This window comes from Gobius niger, assembly GCF_951799975.1.
Source record: "Gobius niger genome assembly, chromosome: 15".
In the NCBI taxonomy this organism is placed as follows: domain Eukaryota; kingdom Metazoa; phylum Chordata; class Actinopteri; order Gobiiformes; family Gobiidae; genus Gobius; species Gobius niger.
The window spans coordinates 7049188-7076482 of record NC_136866.1 but is presented as its reverse complement, the minus strand read 5'-3'; the positions used below and the strand labels follow the sequence as shown (position 1 = coordinate 7076482).

General features: G+C 40.2%; 4 protein-coding genes across 6 annotated transcripts in view; 2 read left to right on the top strand and 2 right to left on the bottom strand.

The window, feature by feature from the left end:
• The window catches only part of itsn2a (intersectin 2a), a 32263-nt gene extending 22937 nt beyond the window's left edge, over positions 1-9326 (top strand). Inside the window, exons 23-40 of the mRNA XM_079572551.1 lie at positions 179-213; positions 312-478; positions 1438-1471; positions 1572-1693; positions 2463-2559; positions 2674-2865; positions 2981-3019; positions 5250-5371; positions 5440-5546; positions 6174-6357; positions 6425-6523; positions 6593-6760; positions 7461-7673; positions 7748-7869; positions 8571-8653; positions 8723-8806; positions 8883-9056; positions 9143-9326. Of these exons, the coding sequence (XP_079428677.1) occupies positions 179-213; positions 312-478; positions 1438-1471; positions 1572-1693; positions 2463-2559; positions 2674-2865; positions 2981-3019; positions 5250-5371; positions 5440-5546; positions 6174-6357; positions 6425-6523; positions 6593-6760; positions 7461-7673; positions 7748-7869; positions 8571-8653; positions 8723-8806; positions 8883-9056; positions 9143-9294 (2194 nt within the window). The 3' untranslated portion in view covers positions 9295-9326. The remainder of the gene's footprint in view (positions 1-178; positions 214-311; positions 479-1437; positions 1472-1571; positions 1694-2462; positions 2560-2673; positions 2866-2980; positions 3020-5249; positions 5372-5439; positions 5547-6173; positions 6358-6424; positions 6524-6592; positions 6761-7460; positions 7674-7747; positions 7870-8570; positions 8654-8722; positions 8807-8882; positions 9057-9142) is intronic.
• A 159-nt stretch (positions 9327-9485) lies between these two features.
• Positions 9486-20106, bottom strand: fam228a (family with sequence similarity 228 member A). 3 transcript variants are annotated; one of them, XM_079571685.1, is made up of 8 exons: positions 19823-20106; positions 19662-19747; positions 17660-17839; positions 17517-17594; positions 10836-11195; positions 10292-10349; positions 10053-10221; positions 9486-9816 (listed from the first exon to the last, which is right to left on the bottom strand). In XM_079571685.1, exons 2-8 carry the CDS (start codon positions 19740-19742, stop codon positions 9726-9728), a joined length of 1017 nt encoding a protein of 338 aa, XP_079427811.1. In that variant the 5' UTR covers positions 19743-19747; positions 19823-20106; the 3' UTR covers positions 9486-9725. The 3 variants fall into 3 exon arrangements, with proteins under 3 accessions (XP_079427811.1, XP_079427812.1, XP_079427810.1); XM_079571686.1 differs by having other exon boundaries at positions 10836-10913; positions 11001-11195; positions 19662-20097; XM_079571684.1 differs by having other exon boundaries at positions 19662-20106.
• Positions 10144-21964, top strand: LOC306974442 (uncharacterized protein). The gene is made up of 3 exons (XM_079571687.1): positions 10144-10185; positions 20414-20494; positions 20962-21964. Exons 2-3 carry the CDS (start codon positions 20431-20433, stop codon positions 21477-21479), a joined length of 582 nt encoding a protein of 193 aa, XP_079427813.1. The 5' UTR covers positions 10144-10185; positions 20414-20430; the 3' UTR covers positions 21480-21964.
• gnpat2 (glyceronephosphate O-acyltransferase 2) lies at positions 21780-27105 on the bottom strand. The gene is made up of 16 exons (XM_079571688.1): positions 26950-27105; positions 26363-26548; positions 26064-26240; positions 25862-25991; positions 25656-25783; positions 25494-25569; positions 25263-25414; positions 24961-25091; positions 24532-24773; positions 23758-24015; positions 23583-23662; positions 22784-22927; positions 22621-22711; positions 22455-22548; positions 22293-22354; positions 21780-22212 (listed from the first exon to the last, which is right to left on the bottom strand). The coding sequence occupies exons 1-16, from the start codon at positions 26959-26961 to the stop codon at positions 22160-22162; spliced, it is 2016 nt and encodes a 671-aa protein (XP_079427814.1). The 5' UTR covers positions 26962-27105; the 3' UTR covers positions 21780-22159.
• Positions 27106-27295: the final 190 nt, after the last annotated feature.

The following is a 27295-nucleotide window of genomic DNA, read 5'->3' as shown; positions in this document are numbered from 1 at the left end:
AATTAGCCCTTTTTTTTTTTACCAATACTTCAAAATGATGCTACTCAATTAAAAGTAAAAGTACGAGTAACTAGAGGTAAATGTACTTGAGCAGATGTAACTGATGTAACTACCCACCTCTGCTTGTTCGACCTCAGTGTATTGTGAGTCAATAGTGTGTCTGTTGTCTCTGTTCCAGCGCGGACGCCTTTGACAACGACTCCCATTTAGAGGGTGAGTCACTTTGTATTGAACTGTCCCATTGATGTATTTACCCACTCGAGCCCGCGGTGAATTTGACGTGCGCTTGTATCTAATCTCTCTCCTCCCAGAATACGTTGCTCTGTACACGTATGAAAGCCCGGAGGTTGGGGACCTGACGTTTGTTGAAGGCGATGTTGTCATGGTGACGGAGAGAGAGGGAGAGTGGTGGCGAGGATGCATCGGGGACCAGATTGGTGTTTTCCCCTCCAACTATGTCCGCCCTGTTGAACCGGAGGTGAGCCAGGCAAACATATGTTTACAAACTGCTATTATTTTCAATACAAACAAAATGCAATGAAGACACAGGGGCTAAAAACTGAAATCTGAATTAAGGCGAGACACTGCTGGTGAATAGGGAAAACATTTATATTCACAGATAGCAATTTGAAACTGTTGCTGTCGATCACTGGCATAAATGTGAGAAAAAAATACATTGCAAGTTTTCTGTCATTTTATCTTTTCATATAAGAACAAGGTGTTTTATGCCTAAAAATGCCCCAAATTTCCCATCTTTTCGGCGACGAAATCTGAATAATGGATAGAGCTACATTCAAATTTATGGTTTCATTTTATTGATAAATGAGTTGCTAAGACTTTTTCAGAGGGGATTTTGGATATTTGTTTAGTTTTAAAATAAGCAGTTTTTTTAGTGGAAACATTTGTAAAAAAAATAATAATAATAATAATATTCACCTTATTTTTTGACATTCAAAACTCAATAAATTGGGCTAGGGATTAGATAATAAAAAATCCCTCTGAAAAAATCTTCCAAATATTGTTCAGTCCAAGGCTGTATAATGTGAAGTCTTTAGGTCCGACTGACGTGGACATAGTGTCGCCACAATGACAGAAAAATATGTTTTGAGAAAAAGGCCCTTGAAATTGCATTGTCCCATATAAGTCTATGGGGGAACATTGAATCAGCGCAATATTTAAACATGTTATTGTGAAGATTAGGCATATTTTCTGTTTCCGGGTGAAAGCTTATTTGGCCCAAAACCTGAAAACTGAAAAAATTGAGTTTTGCCTGTAGTGTCTCCCCTTAATCAGACAAAGTAAGCACTCACATATAGTACAACACATGGCACATTAATCACTAACTGCAGATGTCTAGCTTGTAATACAGGAGTAATGGGCTGATCTTGAATCACTGTGGTTTGTGTACTGCTGAAGTTTATTTTATTTATTCTCCAGGCAACAAGATCCGGGGTTCCGACCAAAAAGCCAGGTGAAAATAATTAATCACACTCTTTGTAAAATAAATATTTCCTTGATATTTACCAGGTTTACCTGGAATACAAGCCTGGTCATCTGTGTTTTGTCAACAGAGATCGCTCAGACAGTCACCGCCAGTGTTGCTCCAACGATGCACCAGCTATGTCTGTCTCCAGGGCAACTAATTGTGGTCCTAGCCAAGAACTCCACCGGGTGGTGGCTTGGGGAACTGCAGGTTAGTTAACTACATGAAAGTGCCATTTCTCAGAAGTGACTTAAGGTCCGGTCACACAGGAGGAGGGCGAACTTTAGGGTCACATCCACATCATGAGTATGCAGAAAAGTCTCATTGCTGTTGGTGTGTTTGGCATAATTTCTCACTTAAAGGTGCACGATGCAACTTTTCAAGGGAAAAAAAAAGCTTAGTATTTGTGCATATTTGACCTTTAAGTGACTCCGTGGCTGTATGGGTGCAGCATAGCACATTTGCTTTTCCTCCCAGTGGCCTCAATGATGCTCCATGATTTCCAAATGTTTTTCAGGGTTCGTACCAGAAACTGTCCAGAAACCCAAAAACTGGCCAGAAACCCTAAAACCCCAAAACAATTAATTCTGGAGCATCATTGAGGCCACTGTGAGGAAAAGCAAATGTGCTGTGCTGCACCCATACAGCCACTGAGTCACTTAAAGGTCAAATACGCACAAATATTAAGATTTATTTTTTTTCACATAAAAAGTTACATAATGCATCTTTAAATTGTAACAAATCACACTAAGCGATTTTAGTCAGAAACTATAAGCAGAAATTATCTAGCATGTAAAACTATAACGATCTATGTAATCTTAACTTAAGAATCAAAACATTCCAGGAGGTGAGTGGAAAGGAAAAAAAAAACTTCTATTCTTATCTGAAACCCATAATTGTATCTATTGGACAGTCCTAGAAAATTAGCCATTAGACCAAAAACTAAAACATTAATCTTCAATGTTTTTTTATCTTTAAGGTTCGTGGAAAGAGGCGGCAAAGAGGCTGGTTTCTTTCCTCCAATGTCAAGCTCCTCGGTCCCTCCAGCAACAAGTTGTCCCCCTCCCCACTACCAGGTAACAGGCCAGTCGTCTTTGATCCTTCTACTACTTTCTGTACTACTTAAACATTCATTATTCGGTACAGTGTGAGTGAATAAACTTACTAATGACTTGTACTTGCCTCTGCAGTGTGTCAAGTAATCGCCATGTATGACTACACTGCTGCTAACCCAGATGAGCTGAGCTTCTCCAAGGGCCAGCTGATCAGTGTCCTGGACAAAACAAACCCTGACTGGTGGAAAGGAGAAGCCAACGGGGTCATAGGTCTGCTGCCCACAAACTATATCAAGATGACCACAGAATCAGACCCCAGCCAACAATGTAAGTCAGCCTATATTCTGCCTATATTTTACACTTCATTCTCTCGACGTGGCTAAGCTGTTTTAGTATTGTTTGCATTTGTATAGAGTAATTATCTGCTGTTGACTTACTCCAGGTTCACTAGATTCCATGTCAGAGCATGGACAAACTGATGGTAAGGTACCAGCCTCGTTGCGGTCACTGGTGATCATCAATTGGATTCTAAGAGCTCAGTCTAGTTAATTTGTAAAATGTTAGCCTCCTGGCATGTTTAAGTCAGTCATATTTTAACAATTTTACTTATTCCAAACACATGGAGATGACTTTGACAGGTTATTTTTGTTCGCTTATGGGTTGGCTTCTGATTGTTTTGAGAACAGAGCCAATGTTAAAGATGCAGCTCTGTCTGTTGGAGAGTAGGATGAGTAAACAAACATTCTCAATTTAGCCAAAAAAGGCAACTATGCTAGGAGGCTGAGATAGTACCAAGTAAAGTAAAGGCTTTTCAAACTGATGACTGGGTGATTAAAATCTCTCAAATAACACCAATAGTCTGTTTACACAAATTGTTGCTAATAAATCATCATAAAACATTTATCATTGAACAATTAAATCAATCAGTGTTTCATTGCATGCTAATTGACTCTGTGCATAACTTCAAATCATAACAACGCCGCCCAAGAAGTGACTTCCTGCTTCGGTTCAGCACGCCAAAATAAAAGCACCATCTTATTCATGAGTTGAGGAGTTGATTAGTACATGCTGACCTAATCAATGAGACGAGCTGTGTGCTTTTATTTTGGTGTGCTGGATCGAAACAGGAAGTCAGTTCTTGGGCGGTGTTGTTATGATTTTTAAGTCATGCACAGAGTAATTGATGACCTTAAAACAGGGGCTTGAATGAACCAATGCTAAAAACCAAACACACCAATGCTACACAACAAGACGTACTTTAGAGTGTTGGTATCCCGCTCCATCTGATCTGATGAATAACACGTCGGTCTTAAAATTACTTAATGCACTTCCACGAGAACCTTAATATTAAATCTAACCATTTCTGTCTTTCTCCTTCATCTCACTCATTTCCCCTCACAACCCTCCGCTTCATCTGTTCTCTGTTTCCTCTGTAGGACTGTAGCACTGGCTTTCCTTACCCCTCCTCCTCCGCCTCCTTCTCTTCCTCACCCCTCCTGTCTCAGCCTAAAGCCCTGCTATGACAGGACGTCCCGGGGAAGGGAAGAGGACAGTCCACTCTCCGCTCCTCTCACCTGTTTCAGACTAAGACTGTGTGCTTCTTGCCTTCCTTTCTGTCTTTCATTTCCTTTCACTGGTCTTATCCTTTGTTTCTGTAACTAACGAATTTCAGACATTTTGTTTTTGTTACTTTAAGAGTTAATGTAAGCTTTCATGGAATTAGTGATGTAGTGTATTTTGTAGTATGTCAATTGATGGAGTCTGTAAAGCCTTTCTTTCAATGTTAGCCCAGAATGAGAAACCTATGGTGTGTACATTGGAGTATTATGAGAGCTAAATTAATACATAGTGCCAAGCAATAGGAAACCTCCTATGGGCTATAGAACATAGAAGTGCTCTCCGGAGCGGCCTTTGCCTTCAGAATGGCAACTTTAAGATATTTAACTGTGACTTTATGGATTGCTGAGAACCTTTACATGGCATGAAAATGTGAAAAACTACTGGTAGAATTGGTTGTATAGATTGTTAGTTTGGATACCCAGTACAATCTGTAAAAAATAGTGGAATAATTTAGTTTTTTACTGACACACCCATTGCACTAACATTGTAAAATGGACCAACTTAAAGCTTAAAGCTGCGTTTTATTGTTACTGATTCATTGCTTGAATTTGATTGTGCTTTTTATAAACCAGCTTTCCTTATGCACTGTCTTTATTTTATGATTCAACGTGACAAAGGGTTGAGACTCATCCTGTAATGACTGTGATCACCAGCAAAAATGAGCTTTTTTAGACTAGCGCTCACTGACATTTACCAGCCTCAATCGCCACGTTTTAACCTCAGACACTTGATCGGCTGACCTCACTGACAGTTTGCCTCTGGGTCTTCCACAACCTTTCCCCTCTACACTTTCCTCATCTCACCTATGCAATCATTTGGAGTCGGCTCTCCACAAAGAAAGGTGCTTTTGTTTTTCTTTTCTTTCTGTGTTCGCATTGTTCCTTCACTACATGTACCGCGTCCACTGCAACGTGCCTCACACACTTCGTCTGTGCATTAACTGTAAATAAAACATGCATAGATAAAGAATAAAGAGATTCTCAAGGTTTTTTCACGCGCTTGTTTATGACTCCAGTGAATCGAATTTGCGTAAAGCTTTGCGTGTGCTGGTGCATGCTCTGTGCACGGCTGTTTGCATGTGGGCTGTGTAGGGTGCGCCGACCTCATGACGCTGGACACGATGAGCCCCCAGGAGCGGAAGAGGCAGGGCTACATCCACGAGCTCATCCAGACGGAGGAGACCTATGTGGAGGACCTGGAGCTGGTGCTAGATGTAAATGCAGCAAAGACAGCATTACGTATGTTAAAGATATGCATTCATGAGGTCTCATTGTTTGAAAGGTGTTTCACAAGCCCATGTCCGAGTCGGGACGTCTGACCGAAGCTGAGATGGCTCTGATCTTTGTGAACTGGAGGGAGCTCATCATGTGCAACACCAAACTGCTCAAGTTAGTTTCTCGCAGTCTCTCATTCAGTCATTTTCTGTCAAAACAATAATTAACATCTCAACCCCCACCTGAAGCTAGCACCTTATCTCCTGCTTGGCTGTACCCAAATCTAAAAAAAACAACAAATCTTTTGGAAAGAAGCATAAACATAGCAACAATAAAGTGGCAAAATATGCGAAAGGCGAGGAAAGTGCAGCAAAAAAAAACGCAATAAAAAAGCCACACAAAAGAGCAACAGAGAATGTGTGAAAAAAGCGATGAAGGTGCAACAAAAAGTGACCGAAAAATGATAAAAGTGCAGCAAAATAGTGGCAAAAATAAGAAAATTGAAAAAGCGACGACAACACGGCAGCAACACAAGGAAAAAGATCAGTTTAGATCAGTTGTGTAGGTCTTAGCTTTCAAATGAGCAATTACACTGGGCTACTGGCTATAAGTTCCAGTCGAGAAGCTTTTAGATTTGGGTAAAACTGAACTGGAGAAAATGCTCTCGGTTAAGGCGGGGGGTAAGAGGTTGAGTACGAATTGAACTAGGACCAAAACCAAATTGAAATTACCTGTGTGATTTTGCAATAAAGATTTGGTGAAATATTGTGCACACAGTCAGACCCCCTATTATGTTTCCAGGGCGCTGCGTGTTCGTAAAAAGACCGGAGGAGAGAACATGCCGGTGCAGTTGATAGGAGATCTTTTGGCCTCGGAGCTCGCTCACATGCAGCCGTACATCCGCTTCTGCTCCTGTCAGCTCAACGCGGCTGCACTGCTGCAGAGCAAGACCTACAACCAGCCCGACTTTAAAGACTTCCTCAAGGTACTGAGAGGTGAGCCAATACATTACAGCCCAAACGATTAATCAACGTGGGTTTTCTCCTGAGCAGAAGATTGCCACTAATTACCGCTGTAAAGGAATGCCACTATCCAGTTTCCTGCTCAAGCCGATGCAGAGGATCACACGGTACCCGCTCCTCATAAAGAATGTAGGTAGAACGAGACACAATTCTGCTGCTGTGTCATTACAAACTGTGTAACTTCTTTCTAATGCTCAGATCCTGGAGCACACCGCAGAGTCTCATGCGGACCGCGGCACGCTGAGGGAGGCCTTGGATCGAGCAGAGGAGCTGTGCTCACAGGTCAACGAAGGCGTCAGAGAGAAGGAGAACTCTGACCGACTGGAGTGGATACAGAGCCATGTCCAGTGTGAGGGGCCTATAGAGGTAACATACAATACCGATGGATAGATGGATAGACTTTTCACTATCTACAACTTAAAAGCTAGTATTTTGAGTGTTTTGTTTTGAATACTTCATTGTTGGCAGCTTTCCTCATATTTTGTCACTCTGTATCCATGAATTCAGGCTTCTTCAGTCCTGTTTTTTTTACTTTTCTAAGAGTTGATTTTAATGTCCTTCCTGCCCTGTTTATCTGGCCCAGGTACCAGCATGAAAACATGTGCTTGAAATCCCAGAGGTGTCATTTTTATGTGAGAAAATAAATACACATACAATGTATCGCTGCAACTGACCAGTGCTAATTTTGTTGACTAAAATATTTAGTCACAATTTTAGTCAAATTTTTCAAAATAACTAAAAATGGACTTTTCATGAGACTAAAACTATGACTAAAATAAGTCTAAATAAAGAGACTAAAATCATCCAAACTTCCAATGACAGTCTGAAAGAGCCTCATATCATTTTAATTCCCTGTCAAAGGAACAGTTCTTAGCTTTGTTCATGTGCTCCATGAAGCAGAGGACCTTGATTAAATATGATAATAATAAATATCCATCCATCCATCCATCCATTTTCTTCCACTATTTAGTCGACTAAATTAACATGCAATTTTAGTCGACTAAAACTAACATGTTGTCAAAATGAACACTGCAACTGACAAGTGGCTACTCTTGTCTCGTCTCAGCATTTGGTGTTCAACTCTTTGACGAACTGCCTGGGGCCGCGTAAGCTGCTGCACAGCGGGCGTCTGTACAAAACCAAGAGCAGCCGAGAGCTGTGGGCTTTTCTCTTCAGTGACTTCCTCCTGCTCACGCACAGCGCCAAACCATTCTCATCTTCAGGAACAGACAAGCTGTTCAGCCCCAAAACCAACATTCAACTTAAGATGTACAAAACGGTAACAATGGGGTGAGGCTGGACTCCTTTTGAGTGAATATGAAGTAGTCATCACTTTTTATTGTCCCGCTTCAGCCTTTGTTTCTGAATGAAGTTTTGGTTAAAATGCCTCCGGATCCTTCCAGTGATGAGCCTGTATTTCATGTATCCCACATTGACCGGGTCTACACACTCAAGACCGACACTCTAAATGAGAGGTGAGCCTCATTAAAGGCATTTTTGACATAGGGCCTCATTTCCTTGTTATCCAGAGTAGTGTTGATTTCTGGAGATATGTTTCTTTAATTCATGCAGTCCTTATATTTGAAGAGTTTAGTGGTGCTAGGCTAGTGCATGTCTATGGTAACTAGTAGCCGCATTAAAAACAGTCTGACCCAAGCACAGTGCACCTGAGCCAAATCACTTATAACACCAGACTACCCATAGAAATGTCTGTGTTGACTGAATTTTTTTTTTTTACATAAAACAATTTTGCATTTAAAAGAACTTATATTTGAGCAGCATCAGCTTCCTGGTTGTAAGCTACGTATTGGTGGAGTGATCTGCGAGGTTACCGGATCTACAGTTGTTTACCTTTGGCCGGCATTACTACACCTGGAATTCACAAAGGAGCTTTCTACAAATCAGATATGGCAACGTTTGGAGGACTACCCCATGATTTTGAAGAGGTTTATAATGCAGGCTACTAGTTACCATAGACATGCACTAGCCTAGCACTAGCCACGCACCACTAAACTCTTCAAATATAAGAACTGCATGAATAATAATAAAAACTCCAGAAGATCTCTAGAAATCAACAACACTGGAAAACTAGGAAATGAGGCCCTATGTTCAAAATCCTGAAATATCCCTTTAAGGTAAATAATGAACTCATGGTAACGGTGATGATTTACTGTAGGGCGGCGTGGGTCCAAAAAATCAAAGCAGCTTCTGAGCATTTTATTGAGACAGAGAAGAAAAAACGAGAGAAGGCCTATCAAGGTAGAAATATTGTATTGTAAATGAATTTCACTCTATGCATTTTCTCACTTACACCAATGCTGTTTTTAGCTCGTTCTCTTAAATCCAGTGGTGTTGGGCGACTGCTGGTGACGGTCACTGAAGCCCAAGAACTCAAAGCCTGTAAGCCAAATGGTGAGCTCCTTTTTTAATTAAATAAGTAATCATGATACAAAGAATTTCTAAATATTACCGGTAATTTTAATTGAAGGCAAGAGCAACCCGTACTGCGAGCTGACCATGGGGGCTCAGTGCTACACCTCCCGTCCTGTGAGCGACACTCTCAACCCAAAGTGGAACTTCAACTGTCAGTTCTTCATCAAGGACGTGTATCAGGACGTCCTGTGCATCACTGTGTTCGAGAAAGACCAGTTCTCTCCAGACGGTTCGAATTGTTATTTCCTATAGATATGTATATGTACTGTATATGTCTGTATAAATTTGGAACAAAACATTTTACTTGTCTTCCAGATTTCCTGGGTCGCACTGAAGTCCCGGTAGCTACAATAAAGAAAGAAATGGAGAGCAAAGGAGCTGCGACCCGTCGACTTCTGCTGCACGAGGTCCCGACCGGAGAAGTCTCGGTCAAACTGGACCTGCAGCTTTACGAGCCCACTAAATGAACAGACCACAAACACAATCTGAATTTACACTATTTTATTTTAAGTCACTTTTACTTTTATTTTCAAACATCTACTGCCAAATCCAAAATGCCAATATGACTGCCCAGGCCCAATTCACCTTTAATTATGTCAATGTGCCTTAACATAATGTTCTGAAGAGATGTCCTAGCTATAATCACCAATACTTTTTTTTTTTTTTAATGAATCTGACTTGTTTTTACAAATGTCTGATTGTGAAACACTGTTGCGCAGTTGCACACTATTGTACATTTAAAAGAAATACGTATATGCCATTAAAGCTGGAAAATGGCACCAGTGTCTTTCTTTCTCATTCCACTCTGCTTTTATGTGACCTGTTTAAACTGTAAATCGGTGAGGTAGATTTCATTTTTGGATATAAACATTTACTATCTAAACTGCTACACATTTTATTAAAACTCCGCTCTTCTTGGGGAGAAGCGACAGTCACATCGACGGCGATCTCTGTACTTTGTGTCAATGCGGCACGGGTCCTTATCAAACCTGCAGGAGACACATTGTTCAGTCACTCTCAAGTTCATGGCTGGGTACTGATATTATTTCAGTGATTGGTTTACAGTACTGATGCTTTACATTTATCTCATCTCATTATCTAAGCAATAGAATAGAATATATAGTAATATATAGCTGTCTCATGACTCACCAGGCATCGAAAGATATTAACATTCTTTTTTTCTGTACCATATTAATACCTTTAAATGGTAAAATGGCACATATACCTGCCAAGCGTCCTTACAACTTTGCTCTGTGTTTCTGTAGAAGTGGAAGAGGCATAAGGAGTTGTAATCCCCCCCTGTTGTGCGCTGGGCATCGCAGAGCTCTTAGAAACCAGGGAGGACTGAAAATGATGAGGTAATTTGCCCTCTTCTCTGCTGCTCTCGGATGAATCTAAAGGAAGGAAGGAATTCAATATAGTCTCCAGAAGAATAGCTCAAATGGCCTTTTCCCCTGTAATTACCGTCTTCAATGGAATTCGGTGTCCAAGCTTCTTTAGGCCTATCCTTCATTTCTGCCAACTAAGAATTGAGGTCACTTTGTTAATACAATATGAACATACTCTACATGACATAACATTGCTAAATAATTTCGACATCTTTATGATATTGCAGAATTGAAAATAAACTTAAATGATACATGTTTGACTTGGTGGAGGCAGAAGCTCCTGTTGATCTGTATTTGGCAACTATTGCTTTTGGATAACTGTACAAGCTGGTAACACAATCTCATAAGATAAATGGGTTTTAGAATTAGACTTCGACAACACTTATATTCCAACTACTAAAAAATGAGTCTGCTTTGTCTAAAACAAAAGAAGCTCCAACAATTAGACAGAACTAATTAGTGTACCAAGAAGAAGTATCGCTGTTATAGTTGTTAGGGATTTTGATGATTATTTTGAAAGACAGTACTGTTACTTGTATCACATCTGATGTACTGTATCCCACCTGTACCAGAGAATGGCTGACAGATATTGTCAAAGATTGAAAAGAAGAAAAACTTGCCTGATGGAAGTTGTCGGTCAAGGACCAGAAAAAGGGGTCATACTCCCTCAGGTTGTAGGTGTCTAGAAACACATGTCCCTGAAAATTACCACCATATAAGAAGAAGAGCTTGTATTTCTCCTTTAAATATAGTGTGAATGATTTGTTTAATTGTATACAGATCACCTTCCTGTTGCAGTGTTGCAGGAAGTGGTTGTATAAGCTCAGGCGTCTCTTGGCGTCTATCGTCCAACAGCTGGACAGGCGCTGGTTCAGCTGTTTTTGATGAGGTAACCACAGACGCTCAGTCCACTGTTTGTGAAGCAGCTCCCGTCTCCTCTGCTGCGTGACGTCATGCTGGTTCAAGACTTTCTCCACCTCCTGCCCCGATACAGAATAGAATAGAACAGAAAAAACTTTATTGTCTACCATGCACAATGATGGCAGAAATGTGCCTTTGGCTCGCTCATACATTCTAATACATTTGCCCAGCAATGTACATAATAAAATCAGTTCATTATAAAATCAGTTCACTGCAGACACAGTAGCAGCAGGTACACTTCATTAAGGAAAGGAAAAAGGAACAGACTGGCTGAACGGCATTAATACTTACAACTTAATCAGCTCCTTGATGGCAAAGGGAACAAAAGAATTCCTGTACACATTTTTCTTGGCACAAGGAAGTCTGTATCTCTGCCCTGATGGAAGGAGCTCAAAGTGATGGGACAATGGGTGGCTATCGTCATCTTTGATCTATAGCTTTACCATAATGCTGAGATAAACTGGTTTGTTCTTGGCCTATTATTTTACTTCACAAATCTAAATTACTTGTAAAGACCTTATGTAATGCTAACGTTATAGTGCGGTTTCCTATAAAAGATCTCTTGGCCCTACTTGCTTTTGTCATGAGGTGATGCTTCTGTGATTTTTAGATTATCTCCAAATTTCTCAGGAGATGAAGAGTCTATGCGTCAGAAATTAGGGCAACGTTGCTTTGATTTGTTTTTTAGGTTATTGAAAATAAAATTGGGGGTTCCGGTTCCGGTCAAGTGCAACATGGCAGCTTAAATTGGAGCTCTTGCCAGTGATGATGCAATAAATCCCCACTAACCAGGAAAGATATCGTAATTCAGTAAAAATAAAGGTGGGATGCGTGGGGTATCCAAGCGTGGAGGACGACAATTGAGAAGAGGCCGAAACAAAAACGTAGAAAACGACGAAATGAGTGAAGATTCAGCCCCAGCCGACGAAGCTATGCTAGCAGCTAACAACGCAGCATGGCAGGGCGGATTTCTTGGCCTAACCAAGAAAATAGAAGAATTGCAACAGGATATCAAAACGCAATTCGGTTCATTCAAAGAGGAATTCAAGACAGATATGAAGAGAGAGTTTACGACATTTAAGGAGGAGATCGATAAAAAGCTCTCAGACAACAAAAAGGAACTACGTGATCAGAAGGAGGCATTGGCGGACGCACAAACGCGCATCGGAGACTTGGAAGAGTGGAACATAGCGGCGAAAGAGACTATGCTTGTTGTCCTGAAAGAGCAAAAACAACTAAAAGAGAAGCTCACGGATTTAGAATCAAGGTCGCGCAGGAACAATGTACGGATCTTTGGAGTTCCCGAGAAGTACGGGAAAGATTCTGTCCCCCAGTTCATCGAAAGCCTGTTGCGGAAGGAACTCGAGTTGCCAGCGGAGATGGATCTCGGGATACAGCGCGCACATAGAGCGTTAACGGGTAAACCCAACCAAGGAGCACCGCCACGATCCATCATCGTAAACTTTCTCCAATTCAGCACGAAAGAGATGATTCTTCAAAAGGCCTGGGAGAAGCGTCTGAAAATTGACGAGAAGCCCGTGTACTTTGATCACGACTATGCTTTCGAGGTGGTTCAAAAGCGTAAAGCGTATGGGAGCATAAAGAAAGTGCTCAAGGAAAACAGAATCAAATTCCAAACGCCACTGACAAGGATCAGAATCCATTGGCCAGAGGGCCCCGAGACGTATGGCAACCCGGAGACAGCAGCGAGGGAGATGCGGAGCAGGGGATATGAAGTAGCAGTAAAAGCCACGGAACAGGAGGACGCGCTGGAAAATCGCATACGAGAGGCTTTCCCGTGGGAGAGGACCCCGGCGCGGAGGAACACCAGCGAAAGAGCGAGGGAGAGACTACAAGAGTTTCGGAGATAAAATGATCACAAACAAGTGGAGGTAACTAATGACTAATAACGAATGAGGTAGAAGTGGCATTGACTGAAAGAAGTTTGTACTTGAATTATTATTATTATTTTTTTCTTCTTCTTTGAGATATGTATATATTTGTGATATATTTGATGGGAAGTCAACATTTTGATTTGTTTCCATATCACAGCTATATTCTAGTTTTACTCTTCAATTTATGTTTGGGTGGGTCAGAATCACCATCAATTTTATTTTCAATAGATAGCCACAGACTACATTGAAAGGTAGCAGCAAAACTCCTTAAACAGATCGTTCTCTTCAAATACTTAACTGGCAAGTAGTAACTTAAAGTTGGACTTGTGTAGAATGGAAGGAAGGCTCGGAAAGGAGTCAACTCCTACATCTACAGAGGGGCCCTTCCTTTGGAGAAGGATTTACCCCTCCCCTACCAACAGGACCTTAGGGCCAAAAGAAGGCCCCTGCAGTTACCGGCAAAACGTTCTTATGTTGTTTTCTAATGTTTTGTTTGTTAAAGTTCTTTGTGTTATTGGTGTCAGGTCAATTCAAGCTGTCTTTCGAATAGATGCAACTTAACCTTTTGAAATGTGTCTCTCTTAACGTGAATGGGTTAAATAACCCAATAAAAAGGGGAAAGGTTCTCAATAAATTAAAAAAAGAAAAGTCAGAAATAATTTATCTACAGGAAACTCATCTCTCTGATATAGAACATGAGAAATTAAAAAACTTTGGATTCAGTAATTCCTTTTATAGCTCGTTTAAAGGAGGGAGTAAAAGAGGAGTAGCTACTTTAATTTCTAATAAAATCAAGTTTGAATGCTTGAAGGAATTAAAAGACGAAGATGGCAGATATATACTGCTTAAGGGGAAATTGGAGGAACATATGGTTACATTATTCAACATTTATGCCCCACCAGAATGTGAAAAATCCTTTTATAAAACAGTGTTTGATATTATTACCCAAGAAACAGAAGGGGTGCTGATTTGTGGAGGCGACTGGAATGTTGTTTTGAATCATACTCTGGACTCCAGCAGTACTAAAAAGAATAGTAAATCGCATCTGTCTCGATACATCAACACAAATTTAGCAGAATTAGGGGTAATTGATGTTTGGAGAGAATGTCACCCATTGGAAAGGGATTACACATTCTATTCGGCCCCACACTCGGTTCACACAAGAATCGATTACTTCTTTATGAATGTTGAAGATCGTTTTAGAGTCATTGAATGCGGGATCGGAACAGCTGATTTATCAGACCACTGTATTCTATATTTACTACTAGATCTCAACAGGAGAATAAAAAATACAACTTGGAGATTGAACGTGGGGATGCTTAACGATTCAAAATTAGTGGAAAATTTAAAAAAAGAAATAAATACTTATAAGAATGAAAATGATAAAGAAGGTACAGATCCTACAATTTTGTGGGATGCTATGAAGGCTGTAATGAGAGGTAAATTAATATCCTATGCCTCATTCATTAAGAAAAAAAGACTTTTAGATTTTCAAGCTGCCTCAAAAGAATTGAAAAATTTAGAACATAAACACAAAATCAATAATAATCCAGAAACACTTAAAAAAGTAAAGGAAGTAAGAAGAAGAATCGATGAAATATTAACAAAAGAAGTAGAGAAGAAAATTCGATATCTAAAACAAACATACTATGAGGGAGGTTCCAAATCAACCAAATCTTTAGCTAGAAGACTAAGAAACAAACAACAACTTAATACCATATTTAAGATCAGAGATCCTAACACCAACAATTTAGTATATACACCAGAAGAGATCGAGAAAGTGTTTGAAAAATATTATGCAAACCTTTACGCTCAACCTGCAGCAGCAGATGATGCAACAATTAAATCCTTTTTGGAGTCATTAGACCTTCCAAACATAGGAGAATCACAAAATGCTACAATATGTGCATTAATTACAGAAAAGGAATTGGAGAATACTATAAAAAGAATGAAATCCAATAAGGCACCGGGAAATGATGGATTCCCTATAGAATGGTACAAGATGTTTAAAGAAGAGTTAAATCCTATGCTGCTAGCTTCATTTAATCAAACACTTAAAAATGGTGTACTCCCTCCATCATGGAAAGAAGCCATAATAACTGTTATACATAAAGAGGGTAAGGACAAGGAATTCTGTGGAAATTATAGACCTATATCAATACTGAACTGTGATTACAAGATTTATACTTCCATCATATCCAACAGATTCCAAACATTCATGTTTGATTTGATAGATGAAGACCAATCAGGGTTTATCAAAGGGCGACAAACTGCAGACAATATTAGGAGAACCTTGCATATTGTAGAAGAAGTACAGAGAAGAAAGGAAAGTGCAATTTTGCTAAGCTTAGACGCGGAGAAAGCTTTTGACTGCGTTAGCTGGAGGTTTCTGCATCTCAGCTTGGAAAAATTAGGCTTTAACCCACAATCAGTCAGATGTGTTAAAACATTGTATCAGGAACCAAGAGCTAGAATAAAAATAAATGGCAGCCTCACAGATTGGTTCAAACTGGAAAGATCCACGCGGCAAGGGTGTGGATTATCTCCCACCCTCTTTGCAATTTTTATCGAACCTTTGGCGCAAGCTATAAGACAAGATAAGGAAATAGAAGGAATTAAAATAAGAGACGTTGAACATAAAATTGGGCTATTTGCCGACGATATCTTAATATATTTAAAACAACCAGACAAGTGTCTACCACATTTAATGAATCTATTGCAACATTTCGGCTACATGTCAGGTTATAAATTGAATATAGGAAAAACGCAAGTTCTACCTCTAAATTTCATCCCATCCACAGAAACGACACAGAAATATGATTTTAAGTGGAACAAGAAATCTATTGAATATTTGGGAATAAAAATTCCAAATAACCTTTCTAAGTTGTATAAAATTAATTATGAAGCCTTAAATCAACAACTTTATAAAGACATAGAAAGGTGGAGGGTCTTATTGTTAGACTTAAGTCAGAGAATTGAAATCATAAAAATGAATGTGCTACCAAGAATGTTATATTTGTTTCAATCTTTGCCAGTGCCAATACCGATGCCACAGTTTGTGGAGTGGAATAAAAGGGTTTCAAGATTTATTTGGAATGGGGCTAAACCAAGAATTAAGTACTCAACACTTCAACTACCAAAGAAAGAGGGAGGACTGGCGCTGCCAAACTTTGAAGAATATTTTATCGCCGCTCAACTCAAACCTATGATTAATTGGTGTATTCCGCATTTCACAGCAAAGTGGAAACAAATAGAGTTGAACACTGATGAGTACCATGTATGTGCCATGATAGCTAGTAAGAAGATATTCAAAGAAAATGAAAAGAAACTGGATTCAATCACCAAATTCACCTTGGAGGTCTGGTTTAAATTAGTAAAAAGGTACAAAATGGAGAATGAGATAAAGATATTTAGCTGGTTGGCATACGATCCAAATTTTAAACCAGGAGTTATGAACTCAAAATTTAAGAACTGGGCTAATAGAGGTCTGAACATACTAAGTAATTTTATCAAAAAAGGGGAAATTTTAAGTTTTCAAAACTTAAGGCAGAAATTCGATTTGGAACATCAAGACTTCTATATGTATCTTCAGGTTAGAGACCATTATCAAAGGGAGATGAAGCCAGATCTCCCGGGTGAAATGAATGTTTTAACTGAAATTGTGGGTTGTGCATATAGGAACAAAGGAGAAAAGTTGATATCTAAACTGTATCAGGGATTGGTATCCAATAGAAAAACTTCAACACTTTATATTAGAGATAAATGGAAAAAAGAATTATCAGTAGAAATATGTGAAGACGAATGGTATGACATATGTGAAACTCAACTAACCACGTCTAGCTCTAGAAATTGGAAAATATTTTGTTGGAAAAATGTGGTAAGATTTTTTATAACACCAAAGATCAAGAAGGCGACTTTATCAGTATGTCAGCCCTGTTGGAGGATGTGCGGTGAACAGGACGTGGGTCATGCACATATTTTTTGGCAGTGCACAAAATTATCCCAATACTGGGATAGTATTTGGCAAGAATCAGGGAAAATACTTGGATATAAACTACCAAAGACGTGCTCAGTTCTGTACTTCGGCAGTCTAACGGGAAAGGATATACAAAATAAAGACAAATACTTGATAAAAATCCTTCTGGCAGCATCAAAAAAAGCCATTACACGGAAATGGTGTAAAGAGGATCCCCCTACCTTGAAAAACTGGAGAGACATTGTAGAGGAAATTCACAACATGGAGAGACTAACTTACATTATAAGACTACAACAAGAAATCTGTGAAGAGAGATGGGAAAAATGGACTCTATACACGGACTTTACACACTATGACCACTGACACTGGGTTGCAAATGTTCTTTTTGTTGTAAAATGTAAAAATCAACAATAAACTTTAAGTGAAAAAAAAAAAAAGAAAATAAAATTGGAACTGTAACGTGACAAAACAGCATTTCAAAAAGCACAAATAATGTAATCAAATTGTACCTTTATAAAGCCATTTTCTGTGTTGAGCAAACTTTCCATAGTTTCTCTTGTCTGCCGATTTTCAGCCTCCATTTTTGCCTAAAACATTGGCCATATGAGTTGATTTTATGTGACTGCAGTTGTAATATTCACGTGTGTAATACCTGGAGACGCCTGATGGAGGGGCAAGGGAGTCTTTCTTGCCTGTGGAGTTGTTTGGGCCTTGGAGATGTATTGGCCTCATTGGATTCTTCTCTCTGATCTCTGGAGTCATTTGGCTTCACTCTTGGCTGGGGGAGACTTCTCATAATTGCTACATCAATTTGTGAATCTGTGACGGAATTCTGGAAAGAAATTGAAGAAAATGTTTTGAGTAGGTTCATGTTTTATCAGTCCTTTTTTTTTTTTTAATGAAACTTGGTTTTGTGCAAACATTACGATACATGTTCCTCAGATTGTGTGATGCTCCAGGATCATTCGGGCGCTCAAACCCCTCCACCACGTTAAGGTGGCGGTTCCAGGAGGGGTCAACAAGGTCAAGTACGCACAAATACCAACTTTTTTTCCACATAAAAAGTTGCATAATGCACCTTTAAATATAAATGTAATTACTCTAATATTATACAATGGTATGCAATGTAAGGTGTCTATCTATCTATATCAGTAATCTAAAACAACAATACTAAAAAGGAAAACATAGAGCATAGTTAATTCCTTTATTCTAATCTACCTGCCCCTGCTCTATAGCCTACTCTGCTGCTCCTACACCTCTCTTCCTGCCAGGGGCGGACTGGGACTGAAAAAGGGCCCTGGACTCTGACCAGCCTGGCCCAAATTAGAGTAAATGCGACACTTCTTGACCGAAGAGCAACAGTGTAATGTCTGATTTGAAAGCTAAGACCTACAGAAGTGATTGAAACTTTTTGTCACGTCACTGCATTTTTGTCACATTTTTGTCACATTTTTGTCATGTTTTTTGTCATGTTTTTGTCATGTTTTTTTATGCTTTTTCATAGCTTTTTTGTGTGTTTTCGTGACATTTTTCGTGACTTTTTGTGTTTTCTTGTGTGTATTTGTTGTGTATTCGTCACTGTCTTGTGTTTTTGTTTCGTTATTATGGATATTTTGTTAGTTTTTCATTGCTTTTCTTCATTACTTTGCTGTGTTTTCGTCTCTTTCTTGTCATGTTTTTATTGATTTTTCATTGCTTTTTTTCGCTGCTTTGTTATGTTTTGTCATGTTTTTTTTTTTTTTCACTTTTTGTGTTTTTTTTTGTTGCTTTGTCGTCACATTTTTGTTGTGTTTTTGTGGATTTTTGGTTGGTTTTTCATAGCTTTTTATCGTTGCTTTTTTGTCACGTTTTTGTTGCTTTTCCAGCACATTTTTGTTTTAATCATCAACGCTATTTTGATGCTTTTCTTTTAAGCTTTTAGATTTAGGTAAAGCCCTGACCGGCCCTTCTGTGCTCTTCCAGAATGAACACATGGCCAGTCCACCCCTGCTTCCTGCACTCCAGAACATAACGTGACATTAAACATCAAAGTCCACACATCAGGCCTTTATTTCTATTGCAAGGACGCATAAATCCTGGCACAAAAAAGATAGCCCAGACACAATTGTACAGCTGAACTTAGGCACACAAAGGCCAACGCAACAGGCCATGACAGATCGCATTCTCCCCTGGAAACCTGAGCCCTTCCCCTCATTACACAAATAGTGTGTTTGACCGCACTGTGGGTTTTTTTTTTTTTTTTTACTTAGCAACTTTGATTGCACATTAAGATAACAGCTTGTTTTGTTGCAAGACGGTCTTTGCGTTTTGTACATTGCTTTACATTATGGCTACTTTGCATCCACCTGATCCGCTCCAGTGACTAATGAATGAGTCTGCCCATAAACCTGAAACCTAGTCTGCCTAAACTGCTTGGATCCACAGACTGAGATGAGAGAGCACGTCCCAGAAGCGATATGGATGTCCCAGAGTGGCACTGCACCACCTGCCAAACTGTCAACTCTGTCACATGCAAAACCTCACAGTTGCAGTTCAAAAATTAGCTTGTAATGAGATTAAAACCCAAATAAATCATGTTATAATAAAGGGGTGGGCTGCAAATGACAGTAAAAAATCCTGGATATTATGTTGCTTACTGACATTGAAGAATTTACCTTAGTGCTGAACAGGCCCGGCTGGATAGGTGTGTGAAAGATGATGACACCTTTTGCACTTTTTTTCTTCTTGGGAGACATGCCTGCTTTAGAAAGAAAACATGTCATTTGCTTTGTCAGTTAACCAGCCAACTCATTTTCCATAGAAATATAAGCCTTACCCTGGTGACTTGAAAAGAAAAATGTAGAATATTCAGCAAATAAGAAAGTCTGAGGTATCGGAATCGAAGCACAGAGAACCTGCTCTTTGTGGGAGTGTGAGAGGCAGTGATAGTGAGCTGGGGGAGAGGCTGCAGCAGGTGCACCACAGCACGGGTTGCGTTGCCATGACGCCGTCTACACGCAAGACAACTCAAGACTTTTACGCAAACATGTTTATATTATTATTAAAAAAGTGTATTTCTTGTTTAGTGAAATACTACTTTTATATGTTTCATACAAAAATATTGACACGGATGAAATCTAATTAAAAAATTTACTGTGGAAAAATAGCTTAACTGTGGGACCAGGTGAAGAGTAGGCCTATGGCTGTATACACCAGTCTATTACGTTAATGCTGGAGTAATGTAGTTAATCTAAAGCACTTGATGTCACCGCAGTTGCACTTTCAGTTTGTTGAGCTGCGGTCACTTCACTCGCCCGACACCTGCCGGGAGAGCCACCAGTTAATTAGCAGGTTATTAGTGGCGTTAACACAGGACATGGGCAGCTCATCAGCTCGCTGCATTCTTTCTTTCTCTGGCTGAGTCCAGGACAGGAGGGAGACTACATGGATTGGTGGACTTCACTGGCTGCATGTATTGCCCTTCTCTGGATTGTCTGCTTCATAGACGGTAAGAAGGCGCTGTATTGCGTGGAGTTCAGTGGCCTATTGAGATTTCATTTGAAAATTGATAGGCTATATAGGATATACCTATATTCAGGCCTACATGCCATATATTTATGTTTTGTTTTTTTAATGTGGATCTGATATGAAATATCTTACGCGTAGGCTACTGTAAGATCTGCTTCTTTGGGTGCTCTTTACGCACTACACAATTGATGTGCTCAAATTATAAAGCGACAAAGGCATCACGTTGGCAACCATTTCTTAAGTTATCCAAAAAATATATGTATCAAGCTGCATGGAATTGTTATTGTTATTATTAATATTTTGAGTTAGCCCTTGGGCATGCGTAAAGACGCATGGATGCGAGTTCTTCTTGCTACGAGCTCTAATCCGTGTGTGTGTAATAATGGGTGACATTGCGCGCGGCTTTAAACCTGTCCACAGCTGACAGTGTTACCCTCTTATCTCCAGGCAACGCGGTGCTTGAGCTGCGGCTGCTCTTTCATGCTCTGACCAAAGCCGCATGTCACCTGTACCTGGCCTTGCTCCCGCTGCGCAGGGCGGCCTCCCACTTCGCCGACGGCGCAAGATACCTGATCCACCATGCCAAGCACCACCAGTCCCAACAGGACCACCCGCAGCATGGCCCACCGCTGGCCAAGAAAGGCACGCTGCACTTTCTGGAGGGCATGTGTGTGGTTTGTGAGACCGTACCCAACCTGATGGGCGCCGCGCTGAGTCTGGGCTCCGCTTTCTGCCATATGATGCAGGGGAGCTTCTACGTCCTTGCAGCCACTCTGCGCACCATTCAGCTCAATCTGTTCTCACAAATGAACGGTGAGAAGGATAGGTGGGACAAGGAGCGCACAAGAGCCAAGGAGAGCGAGAAAAAGCACAACTCTAAAGTGCTGGAATACATCTCTGTGTTTTGTCAAGATCCTGTCAGCGCCCTGCGCATCAAAGTTGACGTGCCACCTGTTTACAGATGATGTTTGTCACTTTGTCCAGTTTAAGCTCTTTACCTGGCACTAAGCGGCCTTTTGTCACTGGCAGTGTGTTAAAGATTTAAGTGAATGTTTGCAGGTGTAATGTAAACACTTAAATTAAGTTGACATCTAATGTCTGATCAAAGGTGCATTTTGTTACAATATATTTATTAAAATATCAAATTAACGTCTCAACTTATTATTGTACACATGTTAAGTCACAATAATTTACAAAGTAATAAAAAACTATAGGTCATTTCTTTTGTTAGAAGTTTTCCATAGCAAAAAAATTTACACTAGTAAAAACATGTCCTAATCTCCCATAACAATCGATCAAAAAAGGCTCAGGCTCAAATCACCTCAGGTCAAAAACTATAATGCCTCTTAGTACGTTTTCCACAGTTCTAGGTAATTGAATGTTGCCAATATATTGCTTTGGACCTCTCATTTTTCACTGACTTGTGAACAATTCAACAGGCACCGAGTGGAGGGGGGGGAAACACTAAGTGGATGACCGGCAGGTTAAGTCCAAAAATTGGCACCCAGGACTCTGTCTGAGTAGATGCAGTAGTCGGACCTTGGTGAGTCTTATACAGAAAGGGAAAGAGGAGGAATAAGCAGGGTCATGTTGGGGTAAGCAGGGCTATAGGCTGACACTGTACATGGATGTGTTCCACCAAGAACTACAGCTTTGCATCAGGTGTCCTGTGGAGCAGCTGGGGGGCGATTTTCCCGGCTGCACAGACAGAAGCACACGCATTCATAAACTCTACAAAGTACTACTACACAACTATTCATACTCCAAACAGAACTTACAAAGAATGTCATTAATTCTTCTGACAGCTGCTTTGTCCACTTTGTATTCAATGTCTTTACACCTAAAATCGTATCAAGATGTGGTATATCAATCAAGACATTTTAACATTCACATCATCCTTAAACCAGCTTTATAGCATGCGGTGAGGTATATTTACTTACCTCCCCAATTTGGTCAAAGCCCCCAATGTGCACAATGCAGAAAGTACATTTTTCTGTGTGTCTGATGACAGGGCTTCATACGTTTGGAGTTCACCTACACAAAACAAGACAAACAAATAAAGTTTATGCTTTAGAATTTCAGGCATTAGCTAATCTACAGTTTTACCTGAGAGGATGAGCTTCATGACAACTTTTTGTACAGCTGGATGCAACTGTTTTTCTGAGGTTTCATGTTCAGTAAGGTAATTGTACATCACCTGGACATGACAGAAAACCTTTCATAAAATAAGTCATTTAAGTATATTGTTGCATTTGACGTGAATCCTCACCTGATAAGACTGGATAAAAGGTTGTAGCAGACCACGCAGGAAGGACAACACCTCCTGTCCAGTCTCTATCACTGTAACATCTTCTGGACTGACGTGATGGACAGCTCCACAGTCCTTCAGCAGCAAACACGCTTCTTCAAAATCCTAACAGGAAAGCAGTATGCACAGGTAATTGCTACACACAACTAGATCAGTATAAACATCTCAATTTGAGCACAATATTCCAAATTTTAGTTGTTTTGACTAGTTAAGAAGTTGTTGGGCATTTGTCCTGGATTAGTTCACTTGTTCTGAGATGTTTCTGACTCGTTTTGATACATTTCGTCCTTATTTCAGGTCATTTTCTTTGCCAATGGGGTAAGAAAATTGGTCTTATCTCATTGGCAATTTTACTTTCTTATTTCAAGCGAGATTTACCCTAGAACTGGTCCGAAATGTCCTCAAACAAGCAAAGTAAACTTGGTCCGATCAGGAAAAGTGTCTAAATGAGTGAAAACCGCTCAAAACAAGATACATTTCCTCAGTTCAAGTCATTTAAGACAATGCTTGATATTTACTTTACAGTGTATAGTATAATGAAAGCAAATTGTCTGTCTCCATATGTATTGTGGAGTGGTAGTGTTTAGGTCTATGCCCTTTAATGACAAGGGGCATAGACAAGGGGCATCATGTCACTCGATTGTACTAACATGAATACAACACCAAAATGCAAAACATAATCATATATTTTAGGAGATAATACATGCATTGTAGCAGTCTTTCATAACAACTCTTATCAATCTTTTAGTGTCAAAGTTACCTGAGATGATTTCCCAGGAACAAATACAAATTCATTGCATAATATGTCCTTTAGAAAACCGAAAAATGTAAATAGCACATCTGTGAGGAAAAAAAAATGAGACAAGTAAAAAATTAGGTATGTGCAAAGTCTGCAAGAATTACTGCAATGTATTCAAAAGACAACAAACTCCCGCCTCTTTGTGTGCTCTTGGTGACATGGAGAGCAGTTGCGAGCATGGCTGGACGAAGGAAAATGTGCAGCGACTGATTTCTGTATGAAGCCAACATGAGGATGGCCACTGCTGTCCTGTTCACTTCCTCCTCTGCGCTGATGGTGTGTTTTCTCACTGGAGTCTCTTCCCGAACCAGACAAACCCTTTCCCCCTGACGAACCACTATGGAGTGATGGAGGGCCACCATTGACAGCAACACATCTTGGTCTGGCACTTGATCTGGACAAAAAATGTACTCTGTGTATAATGTAATATACATGATTTAACTGTATATTTTACACAGAACCTAAAGCACAGGCTGCAAGGGTCCTCTCAGGTGAGTTGAACTGCAATAATCCACTAAGGTCTCTTAAGTGAATCTGAAGTTTGTGCCAAAACAAATTCATCTAATCTGTCTGATCTTTCTCACACTCTGTCGAGGAAGTCTTTACAGCAGAACTTGGCAGGTGGTGCAAATTGCGCCCTCCACCATATAACCTCCAGGCCACCTGTTAAAATGGTATATAAATATATACATTTTTCTCTTTTCTTTTCTTTTTTTAGTTATTGGGTGACAGATTGGTTCCTTACAGCACAATCAATACGATATGCACAGTACAAAGGCCCTCTACTGGCTGTTGAAGGAATAAAAAAGAAAATCCTATTTTAAACAAAGCATTCATGTAGAGGCGCAAATTCCATTCACGTGCTTCAACTGAGAAACAGATAAGGAAACCACAGGAAAATAACTAGTACCTGGCCAGTTAAGGTGAGCTCCAAAACGCAGAGCCAACTTCTTGAGCCAAAGAGTCTTTTCTTTGAGCTCACCCCACTCCATGCCTCTTTCCGTTAGCGTGGACGCAGGACATTGGAGTAACACGCAGGCCATCAGGGACCAGGGACTTATGCAGGACCCCTCCTCCTGAATCCGGACAACGTGGTGGGCTAGCCAGTTCACACACGACTGGATGTCTGCACTGGGCACCTGCGGTAAGTCTCTACAATCACAACAAGTCACACAAAACAACTTTCTGTTAATAAATACTCATTATATGGATGAGTAATCGTAATCAAAATGAAATTGCAATTTCGTCTGGACAATGATAAGCCAGTTTAATGAATGCTCTATTAATGCATTTAAGAGACAGTGTTTTTTCAGCACTAGTTAATAATGCATCTATTTACCTTGGTATAAGGTTGTATTGGCAGCGGTTTATCTTGCCCTGACACAGCTCTCTGACCGACAATGGGCGACCAAAGTTCACATGCATGCAACCATAATCTTCTTGTAGAACTTTGGTTGCCTTGAACAGACCCTGTAGAAAAAGATTAAAACTAGAATGTTTTAACCCCATAGTGGTTAATACTTACTAAACATAACAAAACATATGTTCAATTGCTAAAAGTTTGCTAATTCAAAGCTTTGATTAAGTTTTTTTTTTAAATACCAAAGCATAAGTTGTGGAAAGGTATTGAACACTATTTACCGCTGTCGTTTCTTTAGGCTTGGGGATGCCCAGTAACTCATGAGCGAGTAATGATTCCTCCAGCACTCGGTCATAGCTGATGCTTATGGGCACTAAAGTGACATCAAACACTTCACCTTTAAAAAAGGGCTCCAGTACCATGTGCATCATACCTACGCAGACACACAGAAATGAAGATTTATTATGACAAGATGGAGGAATTGCAGAAAACACACTCCATATTTGGCCTACCTAGTTTGGGTGGTACCGACTTTAAAGTGCGACTCCTCAATCCTTCTATAAAAAACTCAAGTGGAGCAATTCCCGTCTACAGAGCACAATAGACATTTAATTGGTCTTACATGCACAATATACACAGCAGTGTGAAAGTGTATTGTTATTAATAAGTCTCACCCTGACAATAGTTTTGACATACTCCGACAGGACAGCCCAGTAAAGTTTATCAGAGCCAATAGAGCGCCTGATGAAGAAAGCACCAGAGCGACGTAGGATCTCTCCCACGAGCTTCATTCCTGCAAGAGCTTTACGAAAAGTACAATAAAATTAAAAAACACACATAAACTGTACTCAAAAGACAAAACATTTCTTTAGATACTTGCGGAGTCCAGCAGCAATAACTGGCACTGGGATGTCATATGTAAAAAGAATATAGGAAACAATCAGGAAATCGATGTAGCTCCTGTGGGTTGGCATCAGGATGACGGGACTCTCCTGAATGGACTGTTGTAGCTAATAAAAAGGGGGGATAGAATCTAGTAATGCTTTTGGCAATCCTAAATATTACTTTAGCAGGATTCTCACCATGTGAAGTCCCTCCATGTTGACATAAATGTTACTATACAGCCTCTTGATCACTTTGGTGATAGTGAAAGCCATCAGTCTAATAAAACCTAGCTGCAAGTTTTGAGACATCTCCTCCAACAGGTGCCGGGCATCCTCTTTGACCTCCTCCACGGACAACCTGGTCTCCGCGGCTATCTGTGAAGACGTTTAGGAGCTGTCATTTCTACAAATCAAGCATTAGGCCTTGGTCACAAGGGACAATGTATTTGAAATATTTGGGGAACAATTTCATTTACTCAGAGAACAATGCTCTTTACCTCCCTAAAAACATACTGCAGATACTGGGACTCCAGTGTTGTCTTGCTGAGATCAGCTGCAGAGCAGGGGGCCATGTCTTTGTAAGGCTGGGGGCTAAAGGTCCTCAGGGCATGGCTGAGGTCACCACTCAGTCTCTGCTCCCCCAAAATGTCGACCACCTCCTCCTCATTGGCAGAGCTGACATACTAAAGCACACATTGAGTATTTTGGTAAAGAATAGACAGCAGCCTACATCTGCAGCGAAAATGTATAGACAAAATAGATGTATAAGTTGTGCAGGGCTATGGGAATGCAGTAGGCCTAATAGTATTTGGTATGCAAACTGCGCTCTGTGTTGCATTGTCGATGTCACGGGAACATGTTGACCCCAACAGCGTGTTTGTCTCTTTTATCTACAGTTGTATGTAGCAATAATGTTCTAAATAGGTCAAGGTTTAAAACAGTGCAAATACTTCACTACAAGCGTTTATACGGTACAGTTGTGTTTGCGCTTTTGTTTAGATCGGCTCTACTCAGAGTTTGAACATGTGAAGAAAACAAACGCACCCTGAAGCGAATGCCCATGGCTCAAATCCACGTTTCTTACCGTGTTCGGCATGTTCTCGGAGCAGACGGAGCTCTGCAGGTGCAACAATGTTCTCCTGCGAAAAGCTGGTCCGTCCCCGGGGTAAAAAAGCCCAATGGTGCAACGGGGTTTAACTCCTCCTGCTGGTCCCGACCCATGTCCTCAAGTAACCCCAAACTACTTTAGTGTGACCAGGGCCAGGCTATCACTTGTGTCACTGTTATCAGGTGATAGCCTATTCAAAGTAATGAGTAAATATAGACGTGTGTAACAAGTTATTGGATGTTTCACTTTGCAAGTAAAGAGTTGAATTGAAATGAGTGGGCAACAAAAAATACAGAAACAATGTGCTCTTTATTAAACTCAA